At 31.6% G+C, this 16562-nt stretch overlaps 2 protein-coding genes across 2 annotated transcripts in view; both read left to right on the top strand.

The window, feature by feature from the left end:
• Positions 1-16562, top strand: part of LOC129739130 (uncharacterized) — a 362823-nt gene that overhangs the window by 76984 nt on the left and 269277 nt on the right. The window lies entirely within an intron of this gene.
• Positions 175-5901, top strand: LOC129759640 (probable serine/threonine-protein kinase clkA; the record flags this gene model as incomplete). The annotated part of the gene is made up of 3 exons (XM_055757150.1): positions 175-1011; positions 5005-5568; positions 5635-5901. Coding segments are annotated over 3 exons (1668 nt in total), but the record flags the coding sequence as incomplete, so codon positions are not given.

The following is a 16562-nucleotide window of genomic DNA, read 5'->3' as shown; positions in this document are numbered from 1 at the left end:
TATAGAAAGCTTTTGTAAAACCTTTAAGAAATATTGGAGCATTGTGTGGAAAAAAAAATCAAAATGGCTTTCAAAATTTCTAATAAAAATGGAAAATTTAATAATAATAATAATAATAATAATAATAATAATAATAATAATAATAATAATAATAATAATAATAATAATAATAATAATAATAATAATAATAATAATAATAATAATAATAATAATAATAATAATAATAATAATAATAATAATAATAATAATAATAATAATAATAATAATAATAATAATAATAATAATAATAATAATAATAATAATAATAATAATAATAATAATAATAATAATAATAATAATAATAATAATAATAATAATAATAATAATAATAATAATAATAATAATAATAATAATAATAATAATAATAATAATAATAATAATAATAATAATAATAATAATAATAATAATAATAATAATAATAATAATAATAATAATAATAATAATAATAATAATAATAATAATAATAATAATAATAATAATAATAATAATAATAATAATAATAATAATAATAATAATAATAATAATAATAATAATAATAATAATAATAATAATAATAATAATAATAATAATAATAATAATAATAATAATAATAATAATAATAATAATAATAATAATAATAATAATAATAATAATAATAATAATAATAATAATAATAATAATAATAATAATAATAATAATAATAATAATAATAATAATAATAATAATAATAATAATAATAATAATAATAATAATAATAATAATAATAATAATAATAATAATAATAATAATAATAATAATAATAATAATAATAATAATAATAATAATAATAATAATAATAATAATAATAATAATAATAATAATAATAATAATAATAATAATAATAATAATAATAATAATAATAATAATAATAATAATAATAATAATAATAATAATAATAATAATAATAATAATAATAATAATAATAATAATAATAATAATAATAATAATAATAATAATAATAATAATAATAATAATAATAATAATAATAATAATAATAATAATAATAATAATAATAATAATAATAATAATAATAATAATAATAATAATAATAATAATAATAATAATAATAATAATAATAATAATAATAATAATAATAATAATAATAATAATAATAATAATAATAATAATAATAATAATAATAATAATAATAATAATAATAATAATAATAATAATAATAATAATAATAATAATAATAATAATAATAATAATAATAATAATAATAATAATAATAATAATAATAATAATAATAATAATAATAATAATAATAATAATAATAATAATAATAATAATAATAATAATAATAATAATAATAATAATAATAATAATAATAATAATAATAATAATAATAATAATAATAATAATAATAATAATAATAATAATAATAATAATAATAATAATAATAATAATAATAATAATAATAATAATAATAATAATAATAATAATAATAATAATAATAATAATAATAATAATAATAATAATAATAATAATAATAATAATAATAATAATAATAATAATAATAATAATAATAATAATAATAATAATAATAATAATAATAATAATAATAATAATAATAATAATAATAATAATAATAATAATAATAATAATAATAATAATAATAATAATAATAATAATAATAATAATAATAATAATAATAATAATAATAATAATAATAATAATAATAATAATAATAATAATAATAATAATAATAATAATAATAATAATAATAATAATAATAATAATAATAATAATAATAATAATAATAATAATAATAATAATAATAATAATAATAATAATAATAATAATAATAATAATAATAATAATAATAATAATAATAATAATAATAATAATAATAATAATAATAATAATAATAATAATAATAATAATAATAATAATAATAATAATAATAATAATAATAATAATAATAATAATAATAATAATAATAATAATAATAATAATAATAATAATAATAATAATAATAATAATAATAATAATAATAATAATAATAATAATAATAATAATAATAATAATAATAATAATAATAATAATAATAATAATAATAATAATAATAATAATAATAATAATAATAATAATAATAATAATAATAATAATAATAATAATAATAATAATAATAATAATAATAATAATAATAATAATAATAATAATAATAATAATAATAATAATAATAATAATAATAATAATAATAATAATAATAATAATAATAATAATAATAATAATAATAATAATAATAATAATAATAATAATAATAATAATAATAATAATAATAATAATAATAATAATAATAATAATAATAATAATAATAATAATAATAATAATAATAATAATAATAATAATAATAATAATAATAATAATAATAATAATAATAATAATAATAATAATAATAATAATAATAATAATAATAATAATAATAATAATAATAATAATAATAATAATAATAATAATAATAATAATAATAATAATAATAATAATAATAATAATAATAATAATAATAATAATAATAATAATAATAATAATAATAATAATAATAATAATAATAATAATAATAATAATAATAATAATAATAATAATAATAATAATAATAATAATAATAATAATAATAATAATAATAATAATAATAATAATAATAATAATAATAATAATAATAATAATAATAATAATAATAATAATAATAATAATAATAATAATAATAATAATAATAATAATAATAATAATAATAATAATAATAATAATAATAATAATAATAATAATAATAATAATAATAATAATAATAATAATAATAATAATAATAATAATAATAATAATAATAATAATAATAATAATAATAATAATAATAATAATAATAATAATAATAATAATAATAATAATAATAATAATAATAATAATAATAATAATAATAATAATAATAATAATAATAATAATAATAATAATAATAATAATAATAATAATAATAATAATAATAATAATAATAATAATAATAATAATAATAATAATAATAATAATAATAATAATAATAATTTTATTGGGGACTCTTTCGCAAAATTTCAAATTTCCAACTGTTAATGTTAGAAATATTGAAATATATACTTAGTTCATATTTTGAAATGGATTTTTTTAAAAACGATTTACAGTGTTGCCAAAATTTTTCGTGATCAAAATCTAAATAATTATGAGCAATCGGGATCTAAATTATGAATGGCGAGCAATAAAGTTCCAGAGAAAGTAAATGTTTGTGGAATAGTTTATTCCTCATATCGACTAATGAATGAATTTACATATGTGATATCACTTCAAATTATTCTTAGTAGGTAGTAATAGACGATAGTATAGAGAATACACAACTCCATATGAGTTGTAGCTGAGTTAACAGGAAAGACCTCAATCAACTCAGTCCATTTTTGGACTAGCTCGAATGAGGTGTTTATGAAGTTACCGTTAATTGTCCAAGAGTGCCATAATTGCACTCTCTGTCAAATGAAGTTGAAAAACTGCCACCTATCATGTCAAATAATCTTTTTCGAGTATCCAATTTAACACTTCATCATTTTCCCATCTAACCAAATTTCGCTCTTCTCATATTCTACCTTTTTTCCTCTCTTACTTACGTACGCTGCTTCTGGAACCCGGCAGTCAATCGTCGAAACAGTCTCTTCATTACCGTGGAATTCGATTCGATTAACAGCAGTTTCGGCGAGTGTAAATTTTTCTCGTAGAAAAACAAAAACAAAAGAGCCGGCACCTCAACGAAATGGGAAAAACGCTAAAATTCAATAATGGCAGCCAATATCCGCATCATCACCGACGGACGACAACGGACGCACACACGCACTTCCACAAAACAAAAAAAAAAAATCGGACATCGGTCATCGTGGCAACTCACTTTTGGGTGCCACAAAATTCGGAAGCTGCATCAAAACAACACCAAACACGAAGAGGGAGACGCGCGGCACCCGCCGCGGCTAACTGTAAACACAGATAATGAACTACTTCCCACTTGGTTGTTTTGGTTGGCCGGGTGCTGCAAGTGACTGTCAAAGTGACAGCTTCGAAGGTGTCCCCAAAAACAGATTTTATTTCCCCGTTTGTAATTAAAAAAAGAAAAAAAAAACAACTAACGAAAAATAAGTAGTACAACGCCGGTCAGATGAATGGCAAAGATCAAAACCCAACCCACCCAGAGCCCACGTTAAAATGTGTGGTGATAAAAGCAATTAGCAAAATGATTTATGCATATCTTTTCTTCTTTTGTATTGTCGCTGTTTGTTTACCTTTCATTCCATGTTTGGAGTCAGCAGGGGAGTGTGTGCAGCCTACTGCGATCACGACTGCTTTTGGATGATCGGGAACTAATCATCGGAGGGACTGGCGGTCTTATTTCCGAACTGGGATGTACCCTACTGTCACAATCCAAATGTTGTTTGTTTTGTTTCGTTTTTGGATTTCGTATAAGTTCACTCCTTGACCTCTTATTGAAGTCTCTCGTCAGTTCCTTTAAGTTTTTTGTTGATCGTTTCGTTTTTTTCTGCAATCAAGTTCCATGTTTGTTTTCGTTATTGCTTGTGACTTGAGTTCTTTCCATTTCAAGTAGCGACCGTTTTGGTCCTCATTTTCGGTTGATTGTTTTGGCAGTTGTTTGTTGAGTTTTTTTTTTGTTCGTTGTTCGATTGATGGACAGTGGAATTGAAAGTCAATACAAGCGCTACCGTGTTGAAAGAGGTAATTTCGATCAAACTGCCAAATTAAACTAACAAACTCTTTCTGCTCTGTTTTCGTAGGATTTTGACGTTTTCATTCCTTTTACAGAGTTGCGTGTGTCTTTACCTTTGTCAGTTTGTCAATCGAAAATATTGAAATTTGTCATAACCTTAACGAAAAGTTCCTCGTAGATTTTAAATCCACTATTGTTTTTCCTAACGCTGCACCCCGGAGTAGGTCTGGTTTTCGAATAGACGAGCAAAGTGGCGCCGTGAGGAAAAGCTACGATCCCAGAAGCGGCTGATCAACCAGGTGGGCGGCTCCAACGGGTCCCAGTCCGGGATGCCATCGTCCATTTGTTCACCATCGGCTACCAAGATCTACAACTCTGAGTACGACAATCCGTACGCGGCGGCGGCAGCCGTCTCGCAACCCACGTCCGATTGCTACAGCTCCATCTCCAACTCGGTCGGGCTCATGTCAGCCGGGCAGCCGCCCCGTGACAACTACCAGTATTTGCTATCGGATTCGCTGCACTCCCTGAGTATGCCTTACTCCTTTCATCACCGGCTACCGTGCAGTTCTCCGTCGAGCGTTCAACCGATGGATCTCAACACTCATTCGGCCGCTTCGGCAGCTGCTGCAGCTGCGGCGGCTTCCGCCTACAGCCAATCGATAAGCATGACTGACCTGTCCCAGATGACACCGCCGAGTGCGGCGGCGGCAGCCGTTGCAGCAGGACTGCCGCCACCACCACGACATCTCCCGATCATCACCAGCTCCCTAGCGTCCAACGCCCCAGCGAGTGATCTGGAATCATCCGGATCCGGGCCGACCAGTGGGCACTACATCACCCGGCTTGAATAGTCCTTAAGTCAGCCGCTGCCGTTGACCCACCATCTGCACCACCAGCACCATCACCATCACCACCAGCACCAACACCAACACCAGCAACAGCAGCAGCAGCAACCACCACCACATTCCCATCAGCAGTCCCTGCATCAACCGCAGCTACCGGCTCCTCCGGCGGCTCATCAGCCGCTGACGCCGCTGGAGCTGTCAACGACCGCGGCGGCTGCGGCGGCTGCAGCTCACCAGCAACAGCCGCCGTCGGCCAACGAAATGGAAGGGTGATAAGACTGAAACGCACATTATTGATGGTGCCACAATAATGGCGGCGACGACGACGACGACGAGAAGGGCTAGGGACTAGGCGGTCAAGATGTTGGGATGGGGTTTTGGATGGTCTTTGATCATGGTTATGAAGAAATTATAAATTTTTTATTGATTTTAACAACCGATGTAAAAGTTTATGAAGTTTTTGTAAAAAAAATCTTCAAGTTAATCATTTGAATGTTTCAATTTGCTACTAGAATTTAATTTTAAAGTGACACTAGACGTAACTCTCTAATATTTTGTAAAGTCATGAAGACTTCGGGACATGTTCCTCTGAGATTTAGTTCCTGAGGGAGTATTATGGGATATACAAACTGAATGAGTTCCTCGAAGCCAGTTTTTTTTTAGTTGGTTGCCCAAGTTGTGAATCCTCGTTAACGGATTGCATTCCATGGCACGGCGAGGCACCGCCTCACCAAAACTTGCTACTCTAGGTTGATGATTAAAGCAATACCTCGTCTTTTTACGAATCGAGGCTTGACATCTCCTTTGACGACTTAAGATATAACCTCTCCTCGTAATGGCTCGAGGTTAACACGCATACCTCAGCTCTTGACGACTCAAGATCTAGTCTCTCTTCTAACGACTTGAGGTCTGAATTCTTCTTGTAATAAATCGGCGTTTATACGCCAATCTCTCCTGCTGGTTACTCGAGACCTGACCTCTGCTCTATAGACTCGAGGTCTTATGACAAAGACTTGAGGGCTGTCGTCACTTTTGCGGGTTGAGAGCAGCTTATCCTGGACAAACGCGCGAGACTTTACGTAGCGACTCCGAAGATTCCCAACGAAGATCCAATGGGGTCAGTCAACTCCGACCGTGGTCTGGTCTTCCTCTTTTCTATTTACTTGACAACCCTAAGTTTTTTCATGGCGGCCTTTCTATTCATTGTGTTTCGTACACTGACTTGAGAGGCTCGCCCGACAAATTGTAACAGGATCTAAGTAAATGGGGACTCGAGGCAAGTGACGTGAAGGGACTTGGTTTTTTAGAGTCACCTTATTCTAGCAGGCAAATACCTTGACTTAAATTTACTTTGGGTGACATGAATGAACTTTTCTAACTGACACCGTATTCTCAGAGGTGAATGGCGTGACTCAAGCCGGTAGCAAGCGACTTTTGAAGTCTTAACTTATTACCCAGACAACCATTTGGTGGGTATATCAAATTTGCAACACAAATATTCGTGCAAATGTACGTGTAAACATACCTATCATATATCATGCAGCAAAACCAGTATATACGTTTAATTTTAGAGGCCATATAGGTACATTAGCACACGTATTCTTGATTTGGATTGTTTTGTCGTAATAAAATCATACAATGTATTTAAATACGATAAAGAATATGCATGGGACGCACATTGTAGGTGCATATATACGAATTGTCGTAATAAAAACATGTAATGCATTTAAATACGATAAAGGATATACATGGGTCGCACATTGTAGGTGCAGATATACAAAAATGAGTTTAAATAACATTTATACGATATAATCTGTAAAATAATATACGACTTCTGGTTGTCTGGGTACGCAGCCTACTCGGTAAAAATCAAGAAGAAAAGTTGTGGAGTTCTAAGAACATCGAGAGTGATTTTTCATTGCTACAAAATAAGTTTGAACCAAATTTGAAAACATGAGCAACCATTTTTGAAATACTTTGATTACCTGCTTCATATTCTTGGGTTAATCTGTTATTTATATAATAATGAATGTTTGACAGTCTGTCCATAAATCAATCAATCAATTTCCATAAAATTTTCTTCAAAACCAATTTTACATCATGTTATAATTTATTGTATTGTTGAACATGTTTTGACATGTTAAGTTGATTTGTTATTTGAAATTCCCTTGCAATTTTTGAAAAGGAGAGGGGGTGTGACAGAACTCAAACATTTTTTTAAACTATTTTGATCAAATTTCGTACACATCTAAGATTTAAAGTGACATGATGATTTTATACATTATAAGCCGTTTTCCGTTTTGTATTTTGTATTGTATTGTATTATTTTAAAGAAACCGTTGCATACAAAAAGTATAAATAATAAGATAATTGATTGAATTTACAAAAAAGTTTTAGGTTTTGGGTCCCAAATAAAAAATCCGTTAGTATCAACACTATCAAAAAAGGTGAGATTTGCTTCGAACCTGCTACTAAACTACTTTGACATTATGACATAAATTTTCACATTTATAGACGAGTCAGGATATAATTCGACCATTTACTGTACTGTTAGATTACTTCTTTTTAAGAAATTGGGCTCCCATATGATTTTGATGTAATATATGATGTAGTATATGATAAAACCGAATCAAATTTCATGTGGTTTTGATCAAATTCGATACACACACAAATTTTGATGCAATGAGATGATTAGCAGATTTCAAATTTCTTCCAACTTTTGTAGATGCTCCCATACAAAACCAACATATGATTTGACATAAATAAAAAAAAAATCAAGTTGTTTGCACAAAACTGGCGATGGTTTGTTTTGATAGATAAGTTGATTAAAATATGGTTTTGTTGATAGATCTTTCCATGTTTAAAAGGAGGATTTTCAAAGTAAATTTGATCGATCTTCTTAATAAGTTTCTAAGTTACTTCACTGGGGCTTGTGATATAGCTTAGTTGGCTAGTCAGTTGCTTCCTGAGCCGATGTCCGTGAGTTCCAACCCAAGAGTCAACATCGATCACAGTTGTACCGGATAAGTTTATAATGACAGTCCGCCAACTGCATCGTTGATATAAGTCACGAATGACATAAAGATGTTAAAACGACTAAAATCGAAACAAAAAAATATACAAGTCAGATTTTATAATGAGTAGACTCCAGTAGATCGATCCTTTTGAAAATTTTAGACAGTAGAATAAAAACTTTTGAACAACTTTGGGCAAGCCCGTATGCTCGCACCTTCCTCTTTACCCCGTCCATAAGGTTCTGTACAACGTCAGGTTGTAGGTTTATTTAACAGAAATCCATTTTTCTTGAAGGCCGCCTCCGATTTGACAACTTATGGGTTCTTCCGGAGGACCTGCTCCATAATCGCCCAATATTTCTCTATTGGGCGAAGCTCCGGCGCGTTGGGCGGGTTCATTTCCTTTGGAACGAAGGTGACCCCGTTGGTTTCGTACCACTCCAACACGTCCTTTGAATAGTGGCACGAAGCGAGATCCGGCCAGAAGATGGTCGAGCGCTCGTGCTGCTTCAATAGTGGTAGTAAGCGCTTCTGTAGGCACTCCTTAAGGTAAACCTGCTTTCCGCAAGAGCGGATCGCTTGCCACACCATGTACTTTTTGGCAAACTTGGATAGTTTCTGCTTGCGAATCTCCTCCGGAACGCTGAATTTGTCCTCTGCGGTGAAGAACAACAGGCCCGGCAGCTGACGAAAAACCGCTTTGACGTAGGTTTCGTCGTCCATTGCCAGGCAATGCGGCTTCGTCAGCATTTCGGTGTACAGCTTCCGGGCTCGCGTCTTCCCCATCATGTTTTGCCTTTCGTCGCGGCTAGGAGGCTTCTGAACCTTGTAAGTACGCAGGCCCTCCCGATGCTTGGTCAGATGGATGAATGAACTTGACACATTCAGCTTCTTGGCGACATCCCGCACCGAACTTCTCGGATCACGTCTAAACTGCTTAACTACGCGCTTGTGATCTTTTTCACTGACGGAGGATCAATTTTTGTCGTTCTTCACCTTCCGGTCGATGGTTAGGTTCTCGAAGTATCGTTTTAGTACTCTGCTGACCGTGGATTGGACGATTCCTTACCGATGTCCCGATGTGACAACTCCGGATTCTCGAAATGAGTGCGCAGGATTAATTCACGACGCTCTTTTTCGTTCGACGACATTTTTCCAAATTTACGAAAAAAATGATAATGAAGCATGGCCAACGTGATGAGAATGGGAGGAGAATGGGATGGGAATGGGAAGCTAGAAAATATTTTCTATTGCCGGCCTGTTTACATACACACGCACAGCTCATCTTGGCTGGTGGTTTTTTGACGTCGGTTGGAATTAACACGTTCGTCGCCATGCTCATTTTGGTTGTTTTACTTGTCGGGCCCATAGAAAATTTCGGAACAAGAAAGCAACCAGGGAGAACTCCACTATTTGTAACGTGTGGCTAAACTGAGGGGCTGACTTGAGTGAGAGAGCGTCACATGCTTTTTGATGTGACGGGGCCTCCCAGGAAATACACCCGTCACCCGAATATGGGTGACGTGGCGACGAACGTGTTAAAGAATGTTTTTTTTTCTAATGCCGGTTTTCATACCCACAGCGCTCGGTACATCATTCGACAATATCCTTGCTGGCTCATTGTTTCCATCCTGCTTTGTGTTGTGATAGGATATGGTATATGTTTTGTTTGGTTTCTTTCAGACATATGCAATGCGGTTGCATTGGGAGGGCAATGCCAGTTGTTAGGGTGCTTTTTAATGCCGGTCCGGCATTGAATCTTATACCGATAACCGGATAACTCCACCTCCAAGGAAGTTCATTATCTGAGTAGAGTCTGATTGGTGGGTGTAGCTTTGATACCGCAATATTTACTGAAAAATGAATCGGCGTTTGCACTAACGCTCGGTAATTTTTCACCGAATAATCAGTAATTTCGCTGAATAATTGAACATTTTTATGTGTTGTGTAGTGATTGATTTGAGTTTACTTCCATGTATTCATTAAGCAAAAATTGGGTTTCAACGCTATTTGTTTTTGGTTAAAAATGGTTTGTTTTTCTTTTAAACTGAAGTTTGTTTGTCCATATGAATGTTTGTCGTTAAAGCTATTGTACATGAAAAAAAATACTAAAGTGCACAAGACTGATTTCGACAACGACTCAGAAATGTGACAGATGTTTTTATTTAGAGGAAAAGATTTAAAATATTTCACAGATTCTTACGAACCTATTTATGTATTGAAAATATATCAAAGCTGTTTTATTTTGCTTTTTGATATCATTAAATTGCTGGGGTGGAAATCAGAATAATAAATAATAAAAAAAATCGGGGGAATAGAAATGATTTTATTTATTTAATTTTTTTAACATTCCATCGAGATGTTATAATTTCATGATTTCTTTCATTTAAAAAAATACTCATTGATTTAAGAATTTCACTTAATCTCACTCCAACATCTTGCGCCTCGAACCATCGCCATCTGCATCAAGCATGGATCCCTTTCCCCATTTGAATCAAGAATGATGGTTGTTTCATCAATTGTGATATTGAAATATGTTAATTAGCACACATTTTAACTGAGGAAAAAGAGTAACGAACGAAATAAAATAAATTCACCAAATGAATAAACATTAACAATGGCGTTTCAACTGACGAGGGATTTTAAATCCCAGTTATAGGAAATGAAACAAGATATAATAATATGAGATGTTTGAAATGAAATTGTTTTTAAATGCGCTCATACAAAAACAACAAACCAATGAAAAACAGTTATAATATGCATACAAAAACAAATCTGAATAGTTAGACCTGGAGAGAAGGTTTTCATTAGCGATAACAAATTAAGACTTAAATTTTGACTATTGTATGACTACAAATATGAATGAAATGTAATGTTTCCAGTGGATCAACATTGACAATTGAAAACGAATCGAAACCCTTAAAAAGTGATCATTGATGATCGATTGAAATATATGACAATTTTCTCTATAAATGGAATGAAACCACAAACAACCACACAATAAGTGAAAACTGTAATGAAACTTTACCCTTAAACACACACACTCTCTCTGATAAACATATGTATTTATGTACTAGTGAAATAAAAAGCCGATAAGCGAACAGATTCAAACAAACAGTTGATTTTACAAATGAACAAAAGTATATAGGAAGCAAATTTGCGAAACATTACTACCATTATTATTATAAACAACTATATGTTACAAAACTATACCAGCAGAAGAAGAAGATGAAAAAAAAACGAATTTTGACAAATAAAAACGTGACGGGAACACAAATCCCAAAAATAAAAACCCGCTAAAATTGAATTGAAAAATGTAGTGCAGCCCGAAAGCACCGAAGAAATGTGATTAGGTGTCATGTAGTGACAAATAGTGCGAGGAAATTAATCGAATGGCGGATGGAGATTGAAGTGGATCGCATACTAGCGAAGAGTAAACAAATGCAAAAACACGAAACTTGTAGTTTTATTTATCGATCTCTCTTCCATTACCAATTTGAATAAACAGAATCAAACCCCCGATGTTAGTTCATGGTCATGTAAATCATAATAAACTTTGAATTTTACTGGAATTCTTGATTTTGAGTTCAGAATTCAAAATATGATATGAGTTAAAAAATTTCATGAGAGTGTTCGGAACTCTACTGGCTGAAGTCATAAGAAAAATGGTTTGGATGGATGAAATTTGAATGTTGACAAACGCAAGATGCAATACAATACCTAATATTCCAGTATATGGAAACGAGTGATTTGCTATTGGTTTCATCTATATTTTTACACCAACAGTCTTGGTATAGGATGCTGAAACCTGTAAAAAGTTAGATGAATGCTAATTTTTCCCTCGAGATACTGACTCACTGAACAACAGGGAAATTGTTGAATTTATACGAAGTTTGAATGAAAACCCTCCCGAATCTCAGGACGATCATTTCTCCTGAAATCCGGGATGAAATTCCTACGAGTGAACTGGTAACCAAAAACAGTCTTGTAGCACGGGGAAACTTCAGCTGTCATCCGTTTTCTGTCTCGCTTTTTATTGTTAATCATGGTTCATATTGTGCGTTGGATTTATTTTGGAAGTGACAACGAAGATACGGCTAGATTAGTCGTTCAACTCAAACAGTAGAATAGGAAAAGAGAAAAGGAAAACAAATGTGTCTAACGTGCTACAGGAGAGTACGGTCCGTTTTTTTTCCGGAGATTCTTTCGAGTTCCTGTACACTCGAGGGAAAATCGACCCAGATTTCAGGTTTAATGAAGATTCGGATGGATTTCAACTCGAGTTTCGTGGTATTTAAGCAATTTCCCTGTGATTTGTTAAACCATTATTCCGAGCGGGATATTTAATTGCAGTTTAAGTGTGTGAGCTGTTTTGCTGTCCTAAGATTGTCCTGTAATTTTCAGCTGTTGAAAATACAGGACAAAATCGTCCCGACCACAGGAGAAAGGTTAAGTGCGTTAGGTTTTTTAATATTTTGTCTGGAAAAATGATTATAGTTTTGTGAAAAAAAAACACAAATGTAAATTAGGAATCTCAGTTGCGTGTTGTATGATTTTTTTCATTATAAAGTTTTGCTCCAGCTTATAAAAGATTTAAAGAAAAGTGGAAAAATCATCGCCAAAATCATGCCTTCCTCTTTTAGAAAATTCTTCCCACACGAGCATATAAACGGAGATATAATGCCATTTTTACCCTTTATTACCCTACATTTGTTCAAATATATTATGCGCAAAAATCCATGTTTGGACTTCAAATTTTAGAATTGTAACCTCCTACTCGGTTACAACCTGCATTTTATGCCTTTCGGTGTCAGTTTTGTCCCGAATAAAATAAAATGTAGGTAAATGTACATATTCACGCATTAAAGTTTTGAATTATATAAATTTCATTAAATATATTGTTTAGTTGGGCATTTGAGTTGATTTGTTTGAAAAGATAGGAGATTAGCAGATTTTTTTCCGTGTAGCAGTTCAGGATGACTCAACTGCTCGAACATCGAACTTCCTGACAGATGTCACAACAAAAGAGCGAGATGGCTACATCGCCTCAGATGACGTGGCCCAATCAGATGCATCGGCTTTGCCGATCTGCAATTCAGGCGGAGTTTATATAAGGCCTACGCACCCATTGGCCGGGCTCTTTGATACCTTGGAGTTCGCGTCCGAAGTGTCGTCCAATCGTTGTGCGCACCTTTTATCCCGCCAACATCCGTTTCCGTCAACCAAGAGTCGTTTCCGTTTTGGGACCTTGGTTTAAGTGCTCAGTTTGTTGAGTGAAAGGCACTGTGCAAACAGATTTAAGTGCCCGCGACTCCAAGAAGATTGGACAGCCGTCCGTAACCATACGGCTCAGTACACGCCGTCCGTCCACATACGGCAGGACATTCCCGGCCGTACGATCACCTACGGCTCGGGAAAATATCGAGAACTGCGGTTCTTGGGTAGCTACAACAGTTACCGGATAACAAGACGAGGTCAAGGCAACTTCCGCCATAACGCCGGAGACAGGCAGAGGGCCAAACGACATCACCGATCGTTGGTGAACTGGGCCAAGTTCACGGACAGCGATCCCACGTGGTACCACGGCAGCTATCCCCGGGGCAACGAAGTGTCCAGCAGCAGCAGCAGCAGCAGAGATAAGCAGTGAGTCAAAAAAGGGTTTTTCTTTATAATAAATTAGATTTGTTTTATTAAAGTTTTCTTGCTTTTTGCTCAATATAAGTAATTTTAATTGCCCCTTAAAGATTTTTGGTTCTTTAATGCGTGCACCGAAAAGCCTTAAATACGGGTTATAACGGGGTGGGAGGAAGCAAAGGTCGAACAGGTGAGTGAGTGTTTCCCTAACTACGACGAGCCGACCCTGAGATTGGCTGGAGTCCGGAGCTAGCCGAAGGCCTAGTTTCAGAATATAATCAGCCAGATTAAGCCGTCGGAATAATTTTTTATCATATACCGTCCCAGAGAAAACATATTATTTTAAACACATAAAGGAACTGGAAATGAGTTCAGTATATCGCCAGATAATCCGGTTTTATACAGGCATGTTCAAATATTCAATTTGAATATTTAGGAAAGTTGCGGTCCAGCCTGGTTTACCGAAGATCTTAGAAGAAAGCACAGATTTTTCCAGATTTATTCACATTGCTTGCCAAACCAACCAAAAAAAAAAATACGGAGATGAGCTATTATATTTTTTTTTAAGATTTGTGTCAAACAGAAATCTGGCAAGCTTAGTATGTTGCATTGAAATAACAATTATGTCTGGTTTCTACAAACAAAAATTGTAAATGCATCACGTGCAAATATTGCATAAGAGTTAATCTTTCTTACAAGTCTGATTAAAGCAAAACTCATTCCAATTTATTTAATAACTCTTTCATCACTTAAAATTCTCTGATTTAGAGAACATCAAAGATAGATATTGAAATGTTTTTTTTTCATGATTAATTGCAGATCATTGAGAGCAGATAAGAAAGATCGAAAGCAGGACAATTGGGAAGCAACATCAAGATCTAAGACTTAAAATTAAAAATTTAAAAAAAATGGAAATAACTTTAACTTCCATAGAGATACAGGTATAAGAGTTAAAGAGTAAAATTCGAAACCTAACAAAATCCGATTTTATTCAGAACCACAATTCAGTGTCTCAAGTTAAACCCAGAATTGCCCCCATTGCCCCCTTAATTCGGGCTTGAATATAAGGAAATCTATCTTATGTGATTTTTTCGAGGAAGAGTATACAGGCTGTTGAAACTACCATAGTTTCTGATTAGAGAGAAATAGCATATTTCACCCTCAATTTCCCTACATTTTTCTAATTTTTAAAACAAAAAGCATGTTCACAGCACATTTATCAGATTTGAAAATTTTGAACAAATGAGTCTTAAGTATATTGTGTGATTTTTTTTCTTAAATATAAAATTAGGTCTGTTGAAAACGCCGCACGCTTTTCAAAATAGAGATAAGGCTGTTTTCACTCTTAAATCATCTATATTATTCAAATGTTTCACAGCTGAGCATATGTTTGTTTGGACTGTCAAAATTTGAATAATATGATGATGATGTTATGGAAATTTTTGGTCCACTAACTGTCAACAAACTGAAGTATTTGGAAGTTTTCCAATATTTTGGGTCTCAAATAACATATGTCAATTGGGTTTGTTCTTAATTCCTGAAAAAATGAATGGTCTAGGAATTTTAGTTGGTCTTATGATGGCTTATGATAATATGTCGAAAAAATCACAAAAATAGATTTTTTTTATTATACAATTTGTCGATCGAAACATGGTTTTTCCTGAATATTAAAAAAAAAATGGGAACTGAGGGTTAACAAATTCATAGCCCCGTTTTCAGAAACTTACTTTGGTTCAAAACACTCGAGATAGGCCTCATTTTGTTCAAAATGTTCATGTCCAAACATGTGTTTTTTTTGCAAACTGACTTCATTTAAGAGCTCGAGAGGAGTCTTAATCCACATCTTATCGAATCTCTTGGCAGTTTCACTCATGAAAAGTTTTTTTTTTTAACAAATTTCTTTGAAGAACGAGAGCAGATATTGAATAATTCCACGGTTTGTAAACTTTTTTTGTCCATTGTAGGGGAGATAAGGGCATAGCAAGCACCCAGGGCGAACTGGTCACCACTCTTTTTTAAGGAAATACGAATTTTCACAAATATTGTTTCACAAGAACAGTTTAGTAGTTCCTATAGTATTAATTTTTCAGCAAAAATAAAATCTTCTTATCTTCTATACGGAAATATTTCAGAAAAATCAACTTGGTTCTCAATTGACGAAAATGTTATAATTTTTGAGCACCGGAAAATAAGCTCTTATGATCGTTTAATCATCTTGATCTATGATTCATGCACTGAAACATGATGTACACATTGTTCCTCAATTTTTACCATCATTCAATTTTT

This window comes from Uranotaenia lowii, chromosome 1 (assembly GCF_029784155.1).
Source record: "Uranotaenia lowii strain MFRU-FL chromosome 1, ASM2978415v1, whole genome shotgun sequence".
Lineage (NCBI taxonomy): Eukaryota > Metazoa > Arthropoda > Insecta > Diptera > Culicidae > Uranotaenia > Uranotaenia lowii.
This window is presented reverse-complemented; position numbering and strand designations above follow the sequence as displayed.